General features: G+C 44.1%; 2 protein-coding genes across 3 annotated transcripts in view; one reads left to right on the top strand and one right to left on the bottom strand.

The window, feature by feature from the left end:
* Positions 1-13,079, top strand: part of CASQ2 (calsequestrin 2 (cardiac muscle)) — a 70,787-nt gene extending 57,708 nt beyond the window's left edge. For both annotated transcript variants that reach the window (XM_012000822.1, XM_012000821.1), the window contains 3 exons: positions 7,794-7,894; positions 10,105-10,179; positions 11,663-13,079. In XM_012000822.1, the coding sequence (XP_011856212.1) occupies positions 7,794-7,894; positions 10,105-10,179; positions 11,663-11,851 (365 nt within the window). In that variant the 3' untranslated portion in view covers positions 11,852-13,079. The remainder of the gene's footprint in view (positions 1-7,793; positions 7,895-10,104; positions 10,180-11,662) is intronic.
* A 1,776-nt stretch (positions 13,080-14,855) lies between these two features.
* The window catches only part of VANGL1 (VANGL planar cell polarity protein 1), a 55,516-nt gene continuing 48,125 nt past the window's right edge, over positions 14,856-22,246 (bottom strand). Inside the window, exon 8 of the mRNA XM_012000820.1 lies at positions 14,856-21,949. Within this exon, the coding sequence (XP_011856210.1) occupies positions 21,689-21,949 (261 nt within the window). The 3' untranslated portion in view covers positions 14,856-21,688. The remainder of the gene's footprint in view (positions 21,950-22,246) is intronic.

Genomic DNA, 22,246 nt, shown 5'->3' with positions numbered 1-22,246 from the left:
TTCTTTCTTTCTTTCTTTCTTTCTTTCTTTCTTTCTTTCTTTCTTTCTTTCTTTCTTTCTTTCTTTCTTTCTTTCTCTCTTTCTTTCTTTCTTTCTTTCTCTCTCTCTTTTCTTTCTTTCTCTCTCTCTCTTTCTTTTTTCTTTCTTTCTTTCTCTCTTTCTTTCTTTCTTTCTTTCTCTCTCTCTCTCTCTTTCTTTCTCTCTCTCTCTCTCTCTTTCTTTCTTTTCTTTTCTTTTCTTTTTTTTTGAGACAGAGTGTCCCTCGATTGCCCAGGCTGGAGTGCAGTGGCATCATCTCTGCTCACTGCAACCTCCACCTCCTGGGTTCAAGCGATTCTCCTGCCTCAGCCTCTCGAGTAGCTGGGATTAGAGGCATGGGCCACCACACCTGGCTAAGTTTTGTATTTTCAGTAGCCTCCCAAAGTGCTGGGATTATGGGCGTGAGCCACTGTGCCTGGCCTGGTTCTTGCTATGTGTTGAATGTTATTCCAAGCACTTAACAAGTATCAACATATTTAACCTTCGCAACAACCCAACGTGTTAGGTGCTGTTTTTATCATCTTCCCCGGTGTACAGATGAGAAAATACAGGGACGAAGAAGTTAAATAATGTCCCCAGCTCACATGGCTAATCAGTGATAGAACTGGGATTCAAACCTAGCAGTCCAGCCCCAAGTCTGGGCTCTGTAACCACCAGCTTAAGCTTCTCTTCATCACAACACCGTGTCATTTGACTTTTTCACCAATTCCGGGATCTTAGGGCCAGAAGACAGGCAGAGAAAGAGGGCTGTGGTAAGGAGTGGTAGCATATTCACATGTCTCAAGTGCCGTCTCACAGCCGTGGGGCCCAGACAATGTCCCCTGTCCTACGCGGATGTTTGACTCTCACGAGTGACTTCTTGGCAATTCCATCTTATGAGAGGAGAGCTCCCGGCCTTGTCTGTCCCTCTGAGGTTTCCTAAAGGGTCCAGTTCAGATGCTGGGCTGCTTTTTGAGGATTCCATACTTATTGAGTGTGCTCTGGCCTAGAGACCAACAAGGCCTTTCTGAGAGAGGACCTGTCCTATACACCCTTGTGTCTCAGCCCTTGGCTCTGGGCTTAAGATGTTGTGGGAACTCAGATCATACCTGCCTGATGAAAACAAACAAACAAACAAAACCCTTACGCCTGTAATCCCAGCACTTTTGAATTGCAGGCAGGTGAATCACAAGGTCAGGAGATCGAGACCAGCCTGGCCGACATAGTGAAACCCCGTCTCTACTAAAAATTCAAAACTTAGCTGGGCGTGGTGGCATATACCTGTAGTCCCACCTACTTGGGAGGCTGATGCAGGAGAATCATTTGAACCCAGGAGAATCATTTGAACCCAGGAGGCAGAGGTTGCAGTGAGCCAAGACCACACCATTGCACTCCAGCCTCAGTGACAGAGTGAGACTCCATCTCAAAAACAAAACAAAACAAAACAAACAAACAAAAACCCTTCCCATCAATGAAGGATCAAAGTAGTGGGAAAAAAAAAAAAAAAAGCCTTAAAATGATTAAGAGTGTGATGGGGGTGGAGGAGAAAAAGGAAGAAGACAGAGGAAGTCTTTACGAGGCCCTTCTGCCTGTGTCTCCCTACACACTTTACCCAACCCACATGCTGAGAGCATCTCATTATGTCAACATGCCTGAGAGGTCATGTGGCTGCTGTTCTCTCCACTTTCAGAGGAGGAGACGAAAGGGGAGCGGTTAAGCGACCTGTGCAAGGTTTTAAACTCCAGACCCAGTGCCCTCTTTAGACACAACCTCTAAGCTCTGTGGTTCCAGCCCCGGCCGTTTATCTGTCCACCTGCCACACAAGTAAGGGCAGGACCCCACTCTAAGAGCTTGGCCCCCCCAAGCTCAGGCCTCTCCTCACAGGAGCAGAGACCCTGAGGCCCAGAACTTCCCACGGCATGGAGTCAGGAAGGGTCCCTTTCAGTGCCTTTGTGGAGTGAGCACAGCCAGCGTGCTGTGGGCCTGTTCGCTCCTAGGCTGCTGCTTGGTCTGAGACACACGAGCCTCTGCCGAATGTGGCCTTGGCTCCTGACTTGGCTGTGCCTGGCCTGGGACCGGTCCCCTAGGGCTTGGTGAAGGCTCATTCCCATCAGTCCCTGCCAGGGAAACAGGAGAGGATAATCACCAGTTTCTCCTCCCACAAAGATGTGATTCCCAGAGGCCACTCGCTTGCCGTGGGAAACCTCCTGGTTCAACGTGCATCCCTTGGCTGTGGGTCATGGCCTCTCAGGACTCCAAGCCTGAGTGGCAGGAGAGGAGTTGCAGTTCTCACAGCTCCAGGTCTCTTTATTTACATCCATCTCTGAGACGCCAGTCCCACTCAGAGCCATCCCTGAGTTAGCCAACCCACCATACTGCAGCTGCTGGGAGGCGAGGGCTTGGCAGTGTGGTTTGAAGGAGGGGATGGGACTCTTCCATGGGAAGGTAGAGGCCAGCCCGCCAGCCCTGGCGCTGACCCCATGGACAGTTTCCTCAGAGTCCCAGCCCCTGCTTCCCTGATGTTGAAGCTTTCACACTGGGCTTAAAAATCTCAAGCACAAACTCGAGGAAGGAAGATGGCAGCAACACTGGTAGGAGGGAGGAGACCTCAGAGGGTAGGAGACAGTGGAAGTGGCGCCAGACGTGCAGACTTAAGACCTGAGTTCAACTCCCAACTCTACCATTTGCTCCCGTGTGATGCTGGGCAAGTCATTTGCTCCCCTTGGGTCTTAATTCCATCCCCTTTAAAATGGAGATGATAAAATCTTCCTAACCTCCATCAAGACGAGTTGTAAAAATCAAATGCGAAAGTACTCAGTACCCAGTAAGTGTTCAATAGACACTCAGAAGATAAAGGCTGGAGCAGCGTGATTATAGACTTTCTGCATGTGGAGAACAATGTCGTGTGTCCTGGTTGAGCGTGGTGGCTTTCGCCTATAATCCCAGCACTCTGGGAGGCTGAGGTGGGAGTATCGCTTGAGCCCAGGAGTTCAAGACCAGCCTGGACAACACAGAGAAACTTCATCTTTACAAATAATAATTTAAAAATTAACTGCGTGGTGACGTGTGCCTCTGGTCCCAGCTACTTAGGAGGCTGAGATGGGAGAATCACTTGAGCCTGGGAAGTCAAGACTGCAGTGAGCCGTGGTTGCACCACTGCGTTTCAGCCTGGGGAACAGAGCGAGACTCCATCTCAAAACACAACAAAAAAGAACAATGTCTAGTGTCCATAAAGGAAGAAATTGGGGAGTAAACGTCATGTGTATAAAAGGAGATTTCAATTGGATGCAAGGATAAGATTCTTGGCTGTTACAATGATCAACTCTGTAGTCAGCCTTTAGCAATGTCGAAGGGTCTCAGTCCCGGAAATATTCAAAAGATACAAATGTTTTGAGTGGGGGCTATTCACCTACCTGGATGTTTGGAATGTCTGGGTTGTCGGGGTCTCTTCTCATTTTGAGAACTGATGCTTTTCTGATGACTGCAGAGACTAGTCCTCTACTTGCTATGTCTAGATAACTATTAGCCTACACATCTCTGAATAGTATTTCCCCCTTTTTCTCTATATACTTTTTTGAAGTATGGGCTATATTCCTTCTGAAACATGCATGACCACAGTCTTGGAAGGCCTCCAAGCCATGTCTACCACTGATAAAGGAAACATTTACTCATTTTAAACTCAGTCATTCATCCATGTAATTTTAACGGTGGACTAGTTCTTGCTCAACATTGAATTACTAAAGTGAAACGCGGCTTCCAACACCTGCCTTCCTGGTCAAAAAGGGAGGATCCACAGAGAACGTTTCTCTTTTCCAGGGGACCTGCCAGTTTTACAAAGAAACAGAGGCTCTCTCTGGAAAAAATTGAACTTGTAAGTTACAATTTTAGCAACTGAATACATGTGAGACCAGGTTAGCTGCCTTAACTCACTTTCACAGATTAATGAGAATCCATTTTAACAGGTCTGCACTCAAGGCTGGGGTCTGAAGAGGGGAGAGCCCTGGAGGCTCGTAAGCCTTTGATCAGGAATATCCATACAAGCTAATACCTTAAAAGCAAAGGAATTAAACCTTTTCCTGACCCAGTTATCAAGGCAGGGTTCTCGTGGTCACACCAGCTGGCACAGCCATCCCTGAAGCCTTTGGTCACAGAATCAGCAACAGGAGCCGGAAGGAACTGCCCCACGCTGTACTGTCTTGTGATGTAGTTTTCTGTGGGCATGTTCTCTACCACGTGGGTCCAAGACTGCCTCCACCCCACTCCCGGTGCCCAGATCACTGAACTTAATACCGATGTGGTAAATGAACAGAGGAACGGCCAGGCTTAGGCAGTTCCAGCTAGCTTCCTTGCCTTTGAATATAGAATGTCAGGTAATTTAAGTAAAATAATGGCTAAACCTTACTCTATGCCAGGCACTGTCCAAGTGCTGCAGGAAAACTGATTAATTTAACTCACAACTACCCAGTGAAGTAGATGCTATCATTGTCATCATTCCTGTTTTACAGATAAGGAGACAAACATTAAATAACTTGCTCTAAGTCACACTCTAAGGGTACATCCAGGACCTTGGCCAAGGTCATTTGGCCCCAGAGTCTGTGTGTTTAAGGGCTATGCTGGGTTGACTCCCTGAAGAATGGGCTCTGTTCTGTCATTAAAAGTATTCGGGGACACAGACATTGTCCATTACAGAGTTCATCACCCTGAACATCAGAAACCTGCCCTTGGATCTAGAGGAAACTTTTTCAGCTTTAATGTCAACCTTATTTATTAATTTATTCTGGGAATGGTTTTTGAGATTTCTTTGCTTCTCCATAGACACAAAGAATATTCTCCTTACAAAAATCTTTTTATTTTCTTGAAAATGGGCTTTAGGCCACGCTTTTGGCTTTGCTCGTTTACATAAATACTACAATCCATTTGATTTTTCTTGCACAGTTCAGTTTTTCTTTTCGTCTCTTAACCTGCTCTAGAATGTCAAATAGGAATGTAGTAGGTATGTTCTTGTATACCACATTCCTTTTGATGAATCCCAATGTTAAGAGAGTTTTTCCCATAAGAAAACAACAGCGCTCTGTTGTGTATTCAGCTTGTAGTTCTGGGTCACAGATCCTGTCCCTCCACAACACTTGTGCCTACCTAGACTCTCCTTTTCTTTATGTGAATCAGTCTCTTGCACCACAAGTTTGCTTTCTACTTTCATTTGAGTCTGTGTTGTTGCATTTCATCCTCTTTGTGAATTTCAGATTTGTCATGTCCCTTTTATGCTTGACTCTCTCTCATCTTCCAAAGTACTAGCAGTGTCACCTCATTGATTATCATTTCTTTATTTTCTGCAGCTAAAAATAGTAACTGAAGTTGTTTTGGAGGAATTCCTCCTTGTGGTCTTTGTATTATGATTCCTATCTCTACAGATAACCAAGGCGGCACCATATTTCCCTCTCCTGTGACAGACATATGGCCAAAGGAGAACCCATAGCGTCCACACCTGGCAGCCAGTGATACACTGGAGGGGCCGGACCTTCTCAGTTCCACCTACAGGCAGCAGGAGTAATGCCCCTACCCCACTTTGCCCCCAGCCCCGCAATTACAGATAAATGAACTCTAATGCTTAGGGCCCTGTCAGTCTCCGGTGTCTGTCATAATCTCATTTGCAATATGGTTATGAGCACAGATTAAAAGATTACCCAAGTCCACTCTGTATCTCTGCAAGAAGTGGACACCAGCCATAAAGACCACTTCTAGGCCTGACATAGTGACTCAAGTCTGTAATCCTGCACTTTGGAAAGCTGAGGCAGGATCACTTGAGCCCAGGACTTTAAAACCAACCTGGGCAACAATGTGAGATCCCTGTCTCTACAAAATAAAACAATAAAATTTTAAAAACTAGCTGGGCATAATGGCATGCATCTGTAGTTTTAGCTACTTGTGAGGCTGACACAGGAGGATCATTTGAGCCTGGGAGGTCAAGGCTGCAGTGAGCTATGTTCCCATCACACACTCCAGCCTGGGCAACAGAGACCGCCCCCCCCCCAAAAAAGGAACTTCTCCACTAGAGGTCGCTGTGCTTCCCACGTAGTAAGGCCTAAGGGGGCTCAGCCTGAATCTTCAGTGTGAGCTAGCAACAGTGACTACACCAACTCAAAAACTCAAAGTAGAGTTGCTAAGAATAGTATGAGTTTTGCCTGGAATGCATTAGAGATAAGGAAGTGTAGAAAAAAACTTTTACCAAGAGTCCAAAAGAGCCAAACAAAAGCTAGCATTCCTGGAGAGAGGAGAGGCTTGCTAAACAGAGGCCATAGGGAGGAGCTCAAGTTTGCTGAGATTCCAGGCAAAAGAAAAAAACTTTGCAAAGAAAACACAGTTAATTGAATTCCCAAATAGCTGGTGAGTTACTTATATTCAAGGTATAAATTTCAAGCCACGAATTCAGCTATGCAAGAACTGTAACTTTATTATTTAGAACTGAACCTAAATTTCAATTTTGAGTGTATACCACTGAGTGGTGGAAGCTGGGGCTGATAATTAAAGGTCCTCCACCCCAATTCCACCATCCCGAGGGATCCAGGGTCTCTCTGGTTCCCAGGCATAGCTGAGTGGGGTGCACATCTGGTAGGGGTCATCGTCATCTGTCCAAGTTCCTCAGAATGACAAGACAACTCCATGGAGCCTTTCGACAGGCTCTTCTGCCCTAGTGCTCCTATACTAGGGGGTTCTTTAGGGGATTCTGGGATCTTTTCATTTGCCTAAGTTTAATTCTGAAACAAATCATGGGTCTTCTATACCCTGGGATTCCCGGAAACAATGGAGATTCTGTACATGGACACACATGCACACATGGCTTGTGTTTCTGCACATGCACACACACACGCACGTGCACACATGCACACGCACACACACACGCACGCACACACACACAGGCGCAGTTTAGTATTCTCAGGGATCTTCCAGAATCTAAACCATTTTTTCAGTTTCTAGCTGGGGGCTGGGGAGTGGTGCTGAGGGTTGAGAGTATGCTATCTCTTACTAAATATTCTCCTATAATTTTTGTTTATGGCAAAAGTTGTATGCTCACAGTCCTTCAAGGTTTAGGCTTTTAAAGCTAAGAAGTTTGTGTTCTTGAAACTTATAAAGCTCCTCTCTGCTTTTCTTATGAATCATCCCGCCCCTAGGGCAATGACTGCTGCTGACTGAACAGAGGGAGGGCCCAGTATACAAGGAAATACGGAGGGAGGGAGGGAGGGATGGAGGGAGGGAGGGAAGCCGCGTTTACTATCTCAGAGCTGTGAAACCAACTGTAAATCAGATGCTCGTTTGGTTTGAAGGTTTTAGCAATTCCTGGTTGTAGAAAACTAAGGGTCCAGGCTTAAACATTCTTGGTCTATACAGCAGATGTTATTGGGACTCTAAGGGACAGCAAAGTATCTGTTTCAAGAGATGGCACGGGATCAGTGAGGACAGGCAGCAGTTTCTCTGTTCTGGGACTGACTTTCTGACCCAAAGCTGGGCATTTTTCACAAATGAAGTTTGGCTTCCAGTGAAAAACCGGCCAGTTCTCTGTGAACCTTTAATCCTTTGTTCAAATTTTTTATTGTTTCCTTTGTATAAGCTGCTTTGTGCCTGGAGCTCTCATCTGACTCATTCTATAGAATAATCCTATAATTGAGGGTAAGCACCAAATGGCCTAAGAAGTCCTCGTGGAAAAACCGCACTCTGCTCTCCACGTTAGAAGCTGTGTGTGTGCAGGGGTTACTCAACTCTCTTGAATCCTGCTTCAGATGGCTACGAATTCCTGGAGATCCTGAAACAGGTTGCCCGGGACAATACCGACAACCCCGACCTGAGCATCCTGTGGATCGACCCCGACGACTTTCCTCTGGTGAGTGGCTCCGGCCAGTGCCCCACCCTCAGTTGCTGTCACAGCCTCATGATTGCGTTTAGCATCCAAGGAGGTGAAATAGGCGGGAGCACTTGAAGAAACCCAGTGACAGCCCCCATCCAATGTGGGAGGTCTTGGCCCTTGGGGCAGTATTGAACTTGGGGCCTGGTGCTGACCCTGAAAGGATGAGGCTTACTCCCTGAAGTTGAAACCAGGAGTTGAAAACCCTTGACCCTCGGGGACCCACCCAAGTGGGCAGGGTAAACTCCTTTGGCGGCAGCTCCAGAGCTACCCCTCATCACTGCACTCCCTGTCCCCAGAACTACTTTTACTTTCTGGGTGGGGACCATCGTTCTGAGGCCACCTGAATTACCAAGAAATAAAAATCAGAGATGAACATTTTTCAGCGAGTTCAGAACTTTGTGGAGAGAAAGAGAGCCTATGCCTGTCATGTTCATCATGTTCTCCCCAGGACCTAGCATAGTGTCTAGCCTCCGATGAATGTGAAAGAACCTTAAAGTCCACACTTTTGCTAGTGTCCATGATTAGTGGCCCGAAAGCTTTGATTATACTTATATGTTTTTAAAAAGAATAAACAGAATTTGTACACTACATGAATTGAACCCTGGTACTGGTTCTGGTACTGATAATAAGTACTGGTACTGACAATAAGCATAGCTGATAGACTCTACTGTATGCATGGAACTATAGTAATGCTTTACATGCCTCATCACAGCAATCCTCTCAACAACGCTGTGAAGTAGGTACTATTATAATCCCTGTCACAAGGTGGAGAGAATGATAGCTGGGAAGGTTAAAGCTAGTGAGTGATAGATGTGATATTCCAATCTAGGTCTACATGATGCTAAAACTTGGTCTACCTACTGCTTTAGGTAAAAGCTTATTGCAGTAATCAGTACAAGTTTAGTTATCATTAGGTTATGAATGATGACTTTATCTTGCAGGAATTATCATTAGTTGCATAGGTCATGACTGATGATACTGTGATTAAATAGAGAAAATTGAGAGGCATCTCAAGGGTCCTGAAAATCAGCCCTATGTAGAGGAGCGGGGTGAATCAAAGGCAGAGGCTTCTGTGACACTTGAGACCACTGTCGTAGCACTGGGTAGTTATAACAAAGTCATGGCCATATAAGACTGCATACAGTACAGTTTTGTTGATATAGCTTCTGCCTGGTTGTGTTTCTAGTTTATGTGACTATTTTGTTATACAAGCTTGCAGATGGGTTGCAGTTTTCCTGGCCCGTTCTTTTTTTTTTTTTTTTTTTTTTTGAGACAGGGTCTCACTCTGTCACCCAGGCTGGAGTGCAGTGGCATAATCTCAACTTCCTGCAGCCTTAAGTTCCCAGGCTCAAGCGATCCTCCTGCCTCAACCTCCTGAGCAGTTGGGACTATAGGTGTGTGCCACCATGCCCAGCTAATTTTTAAAATTTCTTGTAGAGACAAGGTCTCACTATGTTGCTCAGGTTGGTTTCAAACTCCCTGACTCCAGTCCCAAAGTGCTGGGACTACAGGCGTGAGCCACCGCGCCCAGCCTCTCTTCTGGCCAGTTCTATGTGTTTGCCTTGGTTTTTGCAAAGAAGAAATCTTCAGACTATTCTGATTTCCAGATTCCTGATTATCCCTAGTCCCCACTAGGCCATATATTTGCATAGGAGATTTTCTACCACTGAGCATCTCCATTAAAAAAAAAAATCCTGTGGTCCCTTGCTCCTCTATTTTTGCCCCAATCAGAGATTTGTCCACATGGAGTCCAAGCCTGGTTGAATGAAGAAGCCTTCTTCTTACTCGGCAACTTATGACCCATCATGGCTTTCCCAGCTATCTCATGTAGCACAAGATAAGGTATTTTTAAAAATGGGACATTAAAAAAGAGGTGGAGGGAAATGGCTCTACAAACTATAAAACAGCCACAAGTAATTTGGAAAGCAACATTAGACCACCTCTATAATTTTCTCTCTTACAGCTGTAGACACATGTTTCCATAATTTATGCTATGTCATCTTTTATTTAATGCTTATTTGAAGTGCTTGAAGGCTGGGGCCAAGTCTTCAATTTGCTAAGTGCCCACAGCTGTTTTGAAGACCTTTAACCAATGGTGACCTAGTTACTGCGATGGGACGGTGGGTGGGTCCTTAACAGAGAATGCCCTCTGCCTGCTGTCTAATCTTATTTTTTTGTTGCTGCAGCTCGTTGCCTATTGGGAGAAGACTTTCAAGATTGACCTATTCAGGCCACAGATTGGGGTGGTGAATGTCACAGATGTGAGTATCCCCTATGAAGGCTTGCTCAGGCACCCTTGGCCTGCCCTGTGTTCTGCTACACAGCCTAGATTGTGAGAGCATCTACAGGAGTCCAGTCTCTTCAGAAGAGGGCGGGGGTCCTGCTCAAGGAAACTTGCCAGTGTGTTCCACGCCTGGTCTCCAAGCCAGTTCCAATCTGTGGTTACATGGCTCCCTTCCATGGACACGTTTTCTTGCCTATGGGACCAGCCTTTCCTGAATCACTGATTTGGAACTTTCCCCTCAAGTAAACTCTCCTGTATTTACCCCCAAAGCCAAACAACAAACAATAAGGTCCTTTACAAAAGGGAACCCACACCAGGAGCCATCATTGTACAATGTGTGATGGGGCCATTGTGGCCCAGAATCCCAGCCAGGAGACAAGGCCTGCAGAAGGGAAGGAAGAAAATCATATGCGAGTAAGGGGCTTCTCCTCAGAGTTCAGGCATTGTTGAAGTGAGGGTGGGACAGGCTAGTGAGGTGCACTGGCAGAATGCGAGGAAATCTTAGATCTCAGTCCAGACATCTGATACAACTCCACCATCATAAAGCTGAAGTGGGGACAGATACAACCAGGCAAATAGTGGACAGAAAGGGATGATCACAGAGGATTATTAGAGCCATACTTAATTGAGGTAGAATCTCTTAAGAATGGGGGCCAAGTCAGGCGTGGTGGCTCATGCCTGTAATCCCAGAACTTCGGGAGGCCGAACTGGGTGGGTCACCTGAGGTCAGGAGTTTGAGACCAGCTGGCCAACATGGTGAAACCCCATCTCTATTACAAAAATTAGCCAGGGATGGTCATGGGCACCTGTAATACCAACTACTTGAGAGGCTGAGGCAAGAGAATTGCTTGAACCCAGGAGGCAGAATTGCTTGAACCCAGGAGGCAGAGGTAGCAGTGAGCTGAGATTATGCCATTGCACTCCACCCTGGGCAACAAGAGCAAAACTCCATCTCAAAAAAAAAAAAGAATGAGGGCCAGTTAGCAGTCTTTCTCCCCGTTGGTAGGTGTTCAATCACCTAGGGAACTCTACATTCATTTATTTTGTAAGCTACTTTAAAATTAATAATAATACCTAACTTTTAAAATATGCTCAAGTGAAACATTTTAAAACAGAACAGTAGAATAGAAGGTCAAAGTAAAAAGTATTTCCTACTCCCCTGACCCAACCCCTAGTCTCATTCCTAGAGGGAACCACTGGTGGTTGTTGCATGAGTATATTACCAGAAATGTCATATACATATTCCACTGGGTAATGGAATACACATTTCCTTTTATGCAACACAAACAGTGTATTACACATATCGTTTTGCTGTTTGGCATTTCCATTTAACAATGTGCACATTCCTAATAAGTGTGAGAGAGTCGGGGGGCACTCAGCACAGCTACTCAGCACAGCTACCCCTGGTCTGGCTCAGCCTTCATGCATCCACTCACTCATTCATTAATCCCTCACTGCAGGCTGACAGTGTCTGGATGGAGATTCCAGATGATGATGATCTTCCAACTGCTGAGGAGCTGGAGGACTGGATTGAGGATGTGCTTTCTGGAAAGATAAACACTGAAGATGATGATGAAGATGATGACGACGATGATGATAATAATTCTGATGAGGATAATGATGACAGTGATGATGATGATGATGAATAGCCCAACTCCAAACAATTCTGATGAAAACAAAATCACAGCTACCCACTACCATACAGACAGCACAAGGTGGCAGCAAGCAATTCTGCCCCACGCCCAACCAGCTCCTTTCCCTTTTCCATTATCTCTTTTCCCACTCCCTTTGCATCAGGAGCAGTATCATTCAGCAAATGCCTTTTCAAATGCAGCAATCCCACTTAGCAGAGACAGGAGGAAAATTATCCCCATGTTGACTGTCTTGACTGTCATGGAACAGATCTTGTTCTTTGCTGGACCATCAAGGGTCATGGCAGTGCCTGAACATGGCAGTCTGGGGTGAACAATCCCTTAACACCAGTTTATGTTCTCTTTGATTATGACAGTAACAGAACTGACAGCTTTCTAACTCACAGGCATAGAGTGACCTTATAATCAGAGCCCAGGGAAGACACATGATTAATGATTTAGTTCCCTCCATACCTCGAACATGAGTTGGAATCCCTCCTCCAGCCAAGACGATCCTTCTTAGGGAAGGCTAGCCTTGGAAGCAAACTTATAAATCATATTTTCATGGCTCTGTTAAACTTATTTCAAGTGATGGTCATTCATATCATTATGGATATTCAAGCCTTTGGATGGCTGTGGAGAGGACTTGAAATGTGTACAGTTGTCACCATCATTTCTAGTGTATTAGGAAACTGGGATGGGAGGTGGATTTGCTCTCTAAACTTCCCTCTGGTTGGTAAGTCTCACATATTCATTAGCAGGAGTGGAGGGTGGGGGAAAACTAGAAAGATGAAAGGTCTTACATTTTTCTGATGGGTTCATGTCTCTGACTGGGTCAGCTAGCTTCCTAGCCTAAGCTGGGATCTGAATACCCCTTCTCTGTAGCTGCTAGTGAGCCTTCCCATTTGGATTAAAGATTGCTTTATCCAGCAGTCAATTAACTCTCCAGTTATCAGTACTCTCACAGTTGGCCAGGGCAACAGTAATTGGAGTTCATACTGATGCCCTGAGGCACTGAAAAAAAATTCCAAAGTGCCTTCTGAGCTGTCTAAAAGTTATATTGTGCTTGGTAGTTTTAGTGTTAAGTGTGCAGTATAATTTTCTAATTTATTTTCTCAATCTTTTAGCACATGTGTAAGACACTGTACAAATTTTTTGAAAATAGAGCAATAGTTTTTGTGGAATACTAGCTAACTAATTCTGTCATTAAACTCATATTTTGAAAATATTCAGACAATGTTGAAAATCCTATCTTGATTTTTCTGACTCTGCTCATTATCATCTGGCTCCAGTCCTACCTCCTTATTTCTTCTCTATTTTCCTTTTCAGCCCCTCTTCCTCTGCCTGCTCTTTAAATGATGGTGTTTCATAGCATCTCAACTCTGCACGCTCTTCCAAAACGATGTCATCATGCCCATCAATACTATCCATGTGCTAATTACCTCCAAATATGAGTCTCTAACCATGACTCCTTGCCTTATTTTTAGACACATTCATTCAACTGCCTCTGGACATCTTGACTTCATGTTGTACAAGCACTTCAGACTCAACACAATAAAACCTGAACTCATTGCCTTCTCCCCTAAGCATCTCCTTCTCCTCTTCATGGAGTCCTAGTTTGGGTGGGTGATAGCACCATTTATCCAATTGTCTAGGTGACCTGAAGGTGCCCCTTCCCCTCTGTGCTTTGTGCATCCCTGGATCATGTCACTTATCATTTAAGGTATAACATATATTTGCATGTTTGTCCCTTCACTAAATTGCAGGCTCTTTAGAGGCAAGGAATTTATCTGAGAATCCCTAGCACTTAGCACTTTGCCCATCACAAAGTAGATACTCATTTATTGAGTTGGTGGATGAATAATTGGTTAACCAGAATACCTATAATTCCCCAGCACTATTGGGTAACAGAGCTTACAAGGTATCTTAGTCTGTTTTTATGGATACAAAGGAATAACTAAGAGTGGGTTATTTATGAAGAAAAATATTTACTTGGCTCACAATTCTGCTGGCTGCAAGACTGGGCATCAGGTGAAAGCCTTGGCTGCTTCCATTCATGGCATAAGGTAAAGGAAAACCAGTGTGTGCAGAGATCACATGGTGAGAGAGGAAGCATGAGAGAGGAGGTGCCAGCCTCTTTCTAACAACCAGCTCTCCAGGGAACTAACAGAGCGACCCACTCACACCCCACTTCCTCCAGAGAGGACATTCATCTGTTCATGAAGGCTCCATCCCATGACCCAAGTTCTTAAATCACTCCCTTTAGACCCTACCTCCTAACACTGCCGCACTGGGGATTAAATTTCAACATGGGATTTGGTGGGAACAAATATCCAAATGATAGCACAAGGTGTATTAGCAGCATTTACTTATGCAGATATAAATTGTGCACATTTTGCTTAATGACCCAAAAAAACAGCTTATCAATAATCTATCCAATGAATATCTTCGAGTCAATTGATTTCTCTAATTTCTGTCCATGCAATAGGTAAGAATTTGATTGTGTGCTGTCAAAATTCTACCGTTGAGTTTAGCAGAAAACAAGCTTTATATTTCTTTGCAAATAATCAAATTTCCTTTATATAGACCTATCTAAAATCAATTGATAATTTAACTTGAATTCCCAAGCCAATAATCAGAAAACTAATCCAATATTCACCTCCCACATCAACCCAAGGTCTGTTACTTTTCTCTCTTCTTATTTGACTCAAACACCTTTCCACTTGCTGGTTTACTCAAAAGATCTGTTTCATCTCCATGTTTTCGAGCCTGAGGATTTCATTTTTAGTTATCTATTCAAAATGTTTTCTTCACTGTAAAATGATTGACAACCAGTAGTTTTTGTTACAATGGTATTCTACTTTCCCAATCCGTCATAATTGTCTTGGTTTTTATAGAAATATGACAGGTTGTCTTGAAATTCTGAAGGTCTCAAAATTATGCAAGAGTGAAAAATGTCCCTGAAAAAGTAAGCAACTTTTTAGATTGAAATAATCACATGAAGAAAAGAAACAAGATACGATTTGATATTTCAATTTATTTTCCAAGTTTACAGTATAAAAAATGTGATGTGTAAAACATTTTACAGTGAATTGGGATGAGGTGGGGATTATACTGGAGGACCCAAAAAGGAACAAAATAACTTGGGTGACAGGTACAGTATTCCATCAGAGACACTAACTCTGTTACTGACATCACAATGAGAAGAAGTTTCATAGCATAAACCTTATGAATGTGAGTAAATGAGCTTGTACAGATGGTTGCTGGTAGTGTCATTCATTCATGTATATGCTTGAAAAATGCCTCAAAAGAGCCCACTACCCAGTTTATGCAGGAACTCACTCAGGCCTTGTCATACACATATGGTGACCGTGAGCAGAGGCTGGTTGGCAAAACTGCCTCTCCTGGTTACAATGCACAGTATTAACGAATCAGAAAGAACAAAAAAGGTCCCTGGCCACATTTGTAAACAAACAGTTATGACTCTGTCAGATAAAGACAGGTGGTTTCATCTCTGAACTTTCTAAATTGGTGCTGGACTTGAAATCAGCAAATGTAAAGTCCTTCTAACCAAAGCAATTATCAAATAATCTCCTCTCAAATAAGACCTGCCTGGCCCAGGCCTTTCTGTTTCTCTCAGTAGCATTTCTGTTGAGGAGGGGTCATCTATAATGTGAGTTAAATCACTGAGCCAGTATCTGCCCCCACCCTCATCTTTGCTGGCATCCTGCACTCTGTGCAATAGTTATGGTCGTAAATGACTGTTGGAAATCAAATTTGGTTAATCACGCCATAACTTAGGGGTCTCAGAGGAGTGTGGCATTCAATTAAAGTAAACTATTATAAAAAGAAATTATTGCCAAAGTTTAGATTTTTGTACGTTCCCTTTTTAAAGAATGATGATGAAAAGTAAGTGAATGTTCCATTACCTCTATAACTGAGGAGTGCTGATAAATGAAAAACAACGGTCGCGTCTTTCTACAAGGCCCCTAGAATGGCGATGATGTGCAACTGTCTAAATTCCCTACAACTTGAGTTGAACTAAATTTGTCACCTGCAGATCAGATGCCCAAGTCCCGTCACTAATGCCCTGAGCAACAGTCTCCGGTCCCCACAGACGAAGCTTTCTTAGGCTGAGGGCTTTTTAGAATTAAACACTCCTAAATGATGAGCAACTTTACAACAAAATGCCATGCCCACAAGTGAAAGCTCAGATAAAGATAAGCACACACAAAACCAAACAACTGTACATTCAAATAATGTTATCCAAATACCATTTCAGTGCCAAAAGAAGTGCCAAAGACACTTTTAAGATAAAAACCTGGGGTTTGTCACATTTGTCCCCAAAGCTTAAAATAATGTCTTTCTTCCACTATGACAAGGACAAAACGCTGATGTTTGTAAGCTGAGACAGACATAAATGGTAGAGTCTTGGTGCCATATTGAAAGAAACTCTTCACAGTGCTGCACCTGGCTTTAGGAATCTGTTCTTTTGTTGGACACTCTAAAACAACCCACTAAAGAGACTTATTTAATAGACAAAACAAATTGGGTTATCTACGTAGAAATGGAACAGGACCCGGGAAAACGGGACTTAAAGAGCCCTAAAATTTAATTTTATTCCGAAGTTTTACATTTCTAATCCATTGCATCTTAATTCCTAATGAGATGTCATGTGGAGAGACGTGAGCACCATCTTCCCTTTACTGTCTTCCATTGAAAGCAAACAGTAGGGCAGAAAACCATGGTTTATGCACAACTGAATCAAAACTTACTACATATGGGAATAGAGAAAAATGGTTTTCTGAGCCCTGTTTTACCTCTGCGCTGTCCAAAGTCTTGGGGGCAAGTGTGGGAAAAACAGTGGGACGCAAACTGCTTGCTGAGAACACCTATATCAAGGAGGCCAGGCCAGGGACTCCGGCTAGAGATCCCCCCAGGATGGGGCACAGCCCCTCTCACTTCAACCAGGGAAGAAGGCCGGGGCATAATGTTGCCATGGCACCAGAGAGAGGCCAGGTCAAGACCCTGCCTACCTCCCTTCACCCAAGGCCGAAGGCACGCATCTTGCCCGAGCCAGCAGAGTGGGAGCAGGTGGGGCCAGACAAAAGCAAAGGCGGGTTGCCAGAACAACAGCATCCCTGTCTTGCAGCAGGTGCAACACTGGCAGGGCTGGGTTTTCCAGAAGGAAGGGGGATTCTCAAGTTCTTTCCATCAAATATCCTAAGATATTTGCTAGCATAGTGGAGAAGCTTTCCAAGGGACAAGGTGTAAATCCAAAGTGAAAGAAGAGATCCTGCCTCCCAGTGAACTCCCACGCCAGGTTCTAGTTCAAGGATGTGTCTCTAGGTCCTTCCTCAACATCCAGAAGCGCCAAATCATTTAGACCATACTTCAAGGTACAGTGGACTGAGGGCTTAGAATCAAACATCTAGTTTGAAATTCTGTTAACCAGCCATGAGACCTTGGACAAGCCCCTTCCTCTCTCATCTTCCTTTTTTCACCTGAAAATCCAAGATAACTCCTATCTTGAAAGAATGTGGGGATAACAAGGCTGTGTGGAACACGGACTGTAATATACAATACCTGATAAATGTGTTAGTAGCCCTTCCTTTCTTTGACCAAAACATGTTTTCTCAAAATGTGATCCCAAACTGAATTTTCTGAGCATACACTTGGTTAAAGCTCAATGCAGCCATTTCAACAGTGTCTAAACTATCTCATTTCACTACTGCACTGAATACCAATCAAGAACGGTGGGCGGAAGAGCAATTCTTATTTTATTTATAATGATATATGACCACAAGTTTACATAGTAGTAAATTCACAGTAGTGATTTTTTTGTTTTTTGGTAACAAATCCATAAATCACAAACACTACCCAGAAATACTTAATTCACTTTACAATCGCAGGGTCTCTGCTGCAGGACTATTTAAATAAATATGCTAACATTTCTGTGCTACTTTAACTAACTTATCACTTTTTAAAAATAAAGCCCAGTTTTTAAGTTACCTTAAGAAATATCTAGTAAGGCTTCCAGGGTAGTGAAGTTTGTGCAGTAATTTTCTTAGATCTTGACCTTTCTTTGTTTGTTTCTTGCTGTTTTCAGAGTCCTAAAGCAAGAAAGAGTTTAATGGACTTGCCTGCAGGACAGCAGGCTCCCCAGAAGACAGTGCTGTGCTAAAGCCATTTACTCTAGGGGGAGAAGCCAGTGTCAGTGAGGGAAAGGAATAAAGCAGGGGAGGGAAAAGTCACTGGTTTAGAGTGACCTCCCCAAACACAGGGTTATTAGGTAATCTCTCAAACACAGGGGACTGCAGAAACACAGACACCCTCACACACTCAGCTATCTACACATTCACACGTATCTGTTGAGCTATGCACCTATCTGCTACAGATAACACAGATGTTAAGACGTCTGACATGTAAATGTGCTATCCATGGGGTAATACACTCAGAGAAATGCTCATGTATATGGAAATAAAAACGCACAAACAAATATGCATTCCTACCTAGGGATACTTACACAGCAGGGCCCAGATTGGAAGGTAAACCAAGGACTCACTTTTGTTGGTTTCACTGAGTGGCTGGAACATTCACTCAGTACGTGGGTTGGAGTGGCAAGGTAATCAATTTCTGTCAGTCCAATATGCTGGTAGCATCCCACAGAGCTACAGCCCTTAGGTAAATACATGCACTCGAAAGTGATTATGAGAGGCAAAATGGGAGAGAAATCTACCACCAACTACTCAAGAGAGGGGAGGGGTGAGCACTTCATCCGTATCCAACACACACCTGCACAGCCAGTCTCTCCATTAAAAAAGGAGTCCCAAGCCCCAGGCAATGTACTACAACACAGCAAACACACCAGGTCACCTGCCTCTTACCATTTGCTATAAAGAACTTGTCTTCTATGTAGATGTCAAAATGGAAGAACAGAGGCGGGGGTGGGGGAAGGGAGGTGATGAGGGTTGGGCAAAAAATTGGTGGTCAAGTATTTTCTCTAGGGCTTACTTTATGAATTTTAGCCAAAGTATTATGCATTTGACTTAACATTTTGATAATGCAAAGGATTGATGAACTATATAGCTTTAAAATCCTCTCTGAGAATGCATACAGAACTTTTTAACATTCAGTTCATGGACTATAAAAATTGTCCTATCTTCAAAAGTACACATTTAAAAACAAATTGTCTACCAGTTAAAACATCACCAGGGAAGAGGGCAATCTCAGACATAGACTCCTCACTAAGTTCTTTAACACTCAATGCTCTAATTTTAATAATGTAGGTTGAAAATTATAAAAAAATCTATAAACATTTAAGGCAAATGAAATCCTGTCTCCTATAATATGAACGGATGTTCTACTAGCCTTAGGGCAAAGTTTACCCCCTTTTAAAAAGAATAGCCTACCAGTTCCAAGAATTGAAATAAAAACGCATTGTGTTCAATTGTGGGATGCAGCTTTCTGAAACCTTAAATCTTTTAAATGTCATTTACATTGTTCCCACTGCAACAGTAACTCAAGCTATAAAGAGGTTGAAAGTGCAAAGGCTTTACAAAGATCCTGCATTTTATTTTGTTATTCTTTCAAAAAGAACTCAATACAAAGTCAATGTAAAAAAATCAATACTCAATTTAAAATAGAAACAGTAATTTCTGAACGTCTGACATTCTCCTATGCAAAGACTGGGAGAAAGAGGAAGGGGCAGAGAGAAAATAAATTCTTTAATTTAAACTTTTCTTCACCCTGCTGGGAATGCACATGCCAGAGCAAATGAATCCAGCTTAACCCCTTCTGGACTGGTCATTTAAGATAGGGTTGGAAGAACAGTATTTTAGAATGGTGATGAACAGTGTCATTATTAACTATATGTATATACACTTATGGCACTTGGAACTGCTCTGTATCCATGATGTAGCAACCTCTGACACAGCCCGTCTCACACTTGCCATCCCTTACCCCATCTCCCAAAATATTTCCTGAGAAAGACATTATAAGGAACTTCCAGTTTGAAGGGATCTAACAGCAAAAACTAAGAACAAAACACCATGGTTCCATGGTATGTGTTTTTTATAAACAGAACCACATAGTTGAATAGTACATCTTGGCTCCCTGCCACACCTATGGGCTCCCCCTTCCTTCTTCTCCAGCATGTCTTTTCAAGCTGAAGGCTGGTGATTGAAGAATGTTGTTTACTTTTTCAGGTACAGGTGTATTACAAAGATCCAAAGCCAATTTTGATTTTTACAATGACACAAAATACTGTACCACTTGTGGAGTGCATGAAGCAGTAAGGGAGTAAGGGGGTGTGCACACATACAAAGAGTCACCCTGTACTACAGCAAGGTGGCTGATTACCCAAAATACTGGGAAAAACAAGAGTGAACACTTTCAAAGGTTTGTTGCAGATATAGGAAGGCAAATGGAGGCAAAGGCAGCCCAGTGCAAGAGGTCCGGATGGGGCTCCTGAAGGAGTTCCCCTGCAGCAGGGCTCCGCCAGGATGGCTCCTCTGCCCACAACCCAGTGTCTGCTCCCCCAGGGCCAGGGGAAAGCCCACTGAAATCAGCTGTGTTTAACAGACAGACCACAGGTGAATCTTTCTGGACAAGAAGATGGGCTCCCTACTCTCCTTTCCCCAAACTCTGTAGAGTGTCCACTTTCCTTCTCCCCACTTTATCAGCAACTAAGAGTGGGAGCAAAAACCAGCCCCCTTCCTGGTCCTGAGTGGCAGAGGCAATGAGTTGCACAGTGACTGTGGTCAGAAAACACAGGGACCGGAGAGCAGCAGTTGCCAGCATGGTTGGCATGGTTTGGTCTCCCTTGGCAGGGCAGCTTGCTATAATCTTGGGGAGGACTTACCTCCCCAGGAAATTAAGTGGCTCCAAGTTGCACCTGCCAATCCCAGAGTCACAGTGTTAGTCTCCCCTGGTTGGTGTAGAGCAGTGGGGAGGAAAACTGGGCAGTGTGGGGCTCCTGCTGCAGCCTAAAGGGGGCATTTCCGCTGCCTGCTCTCCCTGTGCTTTCCCTGCTGGGCACCCCGCACTTCAATATGGAAACAATGCTGGGACCGACTTGAGTCTTCACAAAGAGCTGGAGGGCACACATGGAGAGCCAGGGCTGCCAGCCAGGTGGGGACAGGACGGCATGGAGGCCAGGTGGGCAGCTGCAGGGCTGGGAAAGGGCTACCTGCTTCAAGCCAGTAGAGGGGTGGGATCAGAAACAGGGCGTGTAGGTTTTCTCTTTGGGAAAAAAACAAAATCAAACCACTTAATAGCTGTAAACGACAGTGCACATTTTTTGTTGTGATCTTTCTCTGAAGAACCTAAGGCAACAAAGAACAAAGACGAAGGCAGGTATCTCCTGAACTGCCTACGACTTTCGTGGGTGATGTGATACTGGACATTAACATACACAAATACATATGTGGACGTGTCGTGACTGGTTTCCTGAAACAGAATAAAGATATGTCCCCTGGAAGTCTACAAGTGGGCTGACCAGAAGCAACGGGGGACGTGGTACTGGACGAAAGGCAGGAACTAGTTGTTGTAAGGCGAGGCTCCCAAGAAGCACCAGCTCCACTTTGGTTTACAGCTGTAACAGAAGCTCCAGGGAACGGCTTCTTGAGAAGTCTCATCGACAAAAGTCAGATGTCATCAGTCACTTTTTCTCAGGGTGGACAACCCCTGGTTCCTTCCAAATAAAGTGCAGATGGTCAAAGGATACTGGTCAATCATCTGCCAGTTTCAGTCAGCAATGACGAATTTTTTAAAAAAGACACCCCTCTGGCATAGATATATATCTCTCTATATATTTTCTTCTTTTTTTTTAATAAAGCCACAAATATAGAACTTTTAAACTGATGTCTCAGACTGTAAGCGAAGGACAAATTTGTGAGATTTGGGGTCTATGAACTCTTCAGAGAGTATGATGAATGGAATTTTCTTCACATTGACTACGAGGCTGAAGTCCAAGCACTTAAGGACGAACACAATTCCATCCCGTAATCCATTAGTCACAGCCTCGTCACTGACAAGCCTCCACTGTGTAGAGAGCCAGCGGTCCTTGTCATACTGCAGGGTGGGGCCCGCAATGAGGTACCGTTCTAGGAAGGCCTGGAAGCAGAGGAGAAAGGCTATTAGGGAAGAACAGCTCATTTTAAGGGCAGTCCTGGCTAGGTGGCTAACCACTCTCACACCTATAAAGAACTTTTTCCAAATAAACCAGCTTAGACCAGAGCCCAGCTCATCACACTGAATTCCCATCAGATCCTCACAACTGAGTCATTACTGGGGAGGGAAGACTTCTTGGACTTCTTCACTCCCCTTTACCTCCTACCCACCAAGGGCAAGCATAGTGGTACCCATGGAGGGGAGGGAAAATGGGGTGGCTGGGGTCAGTGTCTGGCTGGA

This window comes from Mandrillus leucophaeus, unplaced genomic scaffold (assembly GCF_000951045.1).
Source record: "Mandrillus leucophaeus isolate KB7577 unplaced genomic scaffold, Mleu.le_1.0 Scaffold64, whole genome shotgun sequence".
NCBI lineage: Eukaryota > Metazoa > Chordata > Mammalia > Primates > Cercopithecidae > Mandrillus > Mandrillus leucophaeus.
Note: the sequence above shows the minus strand (reverse complement) of the source record. Positions and strands in the feature narration are given on the sequence as shown.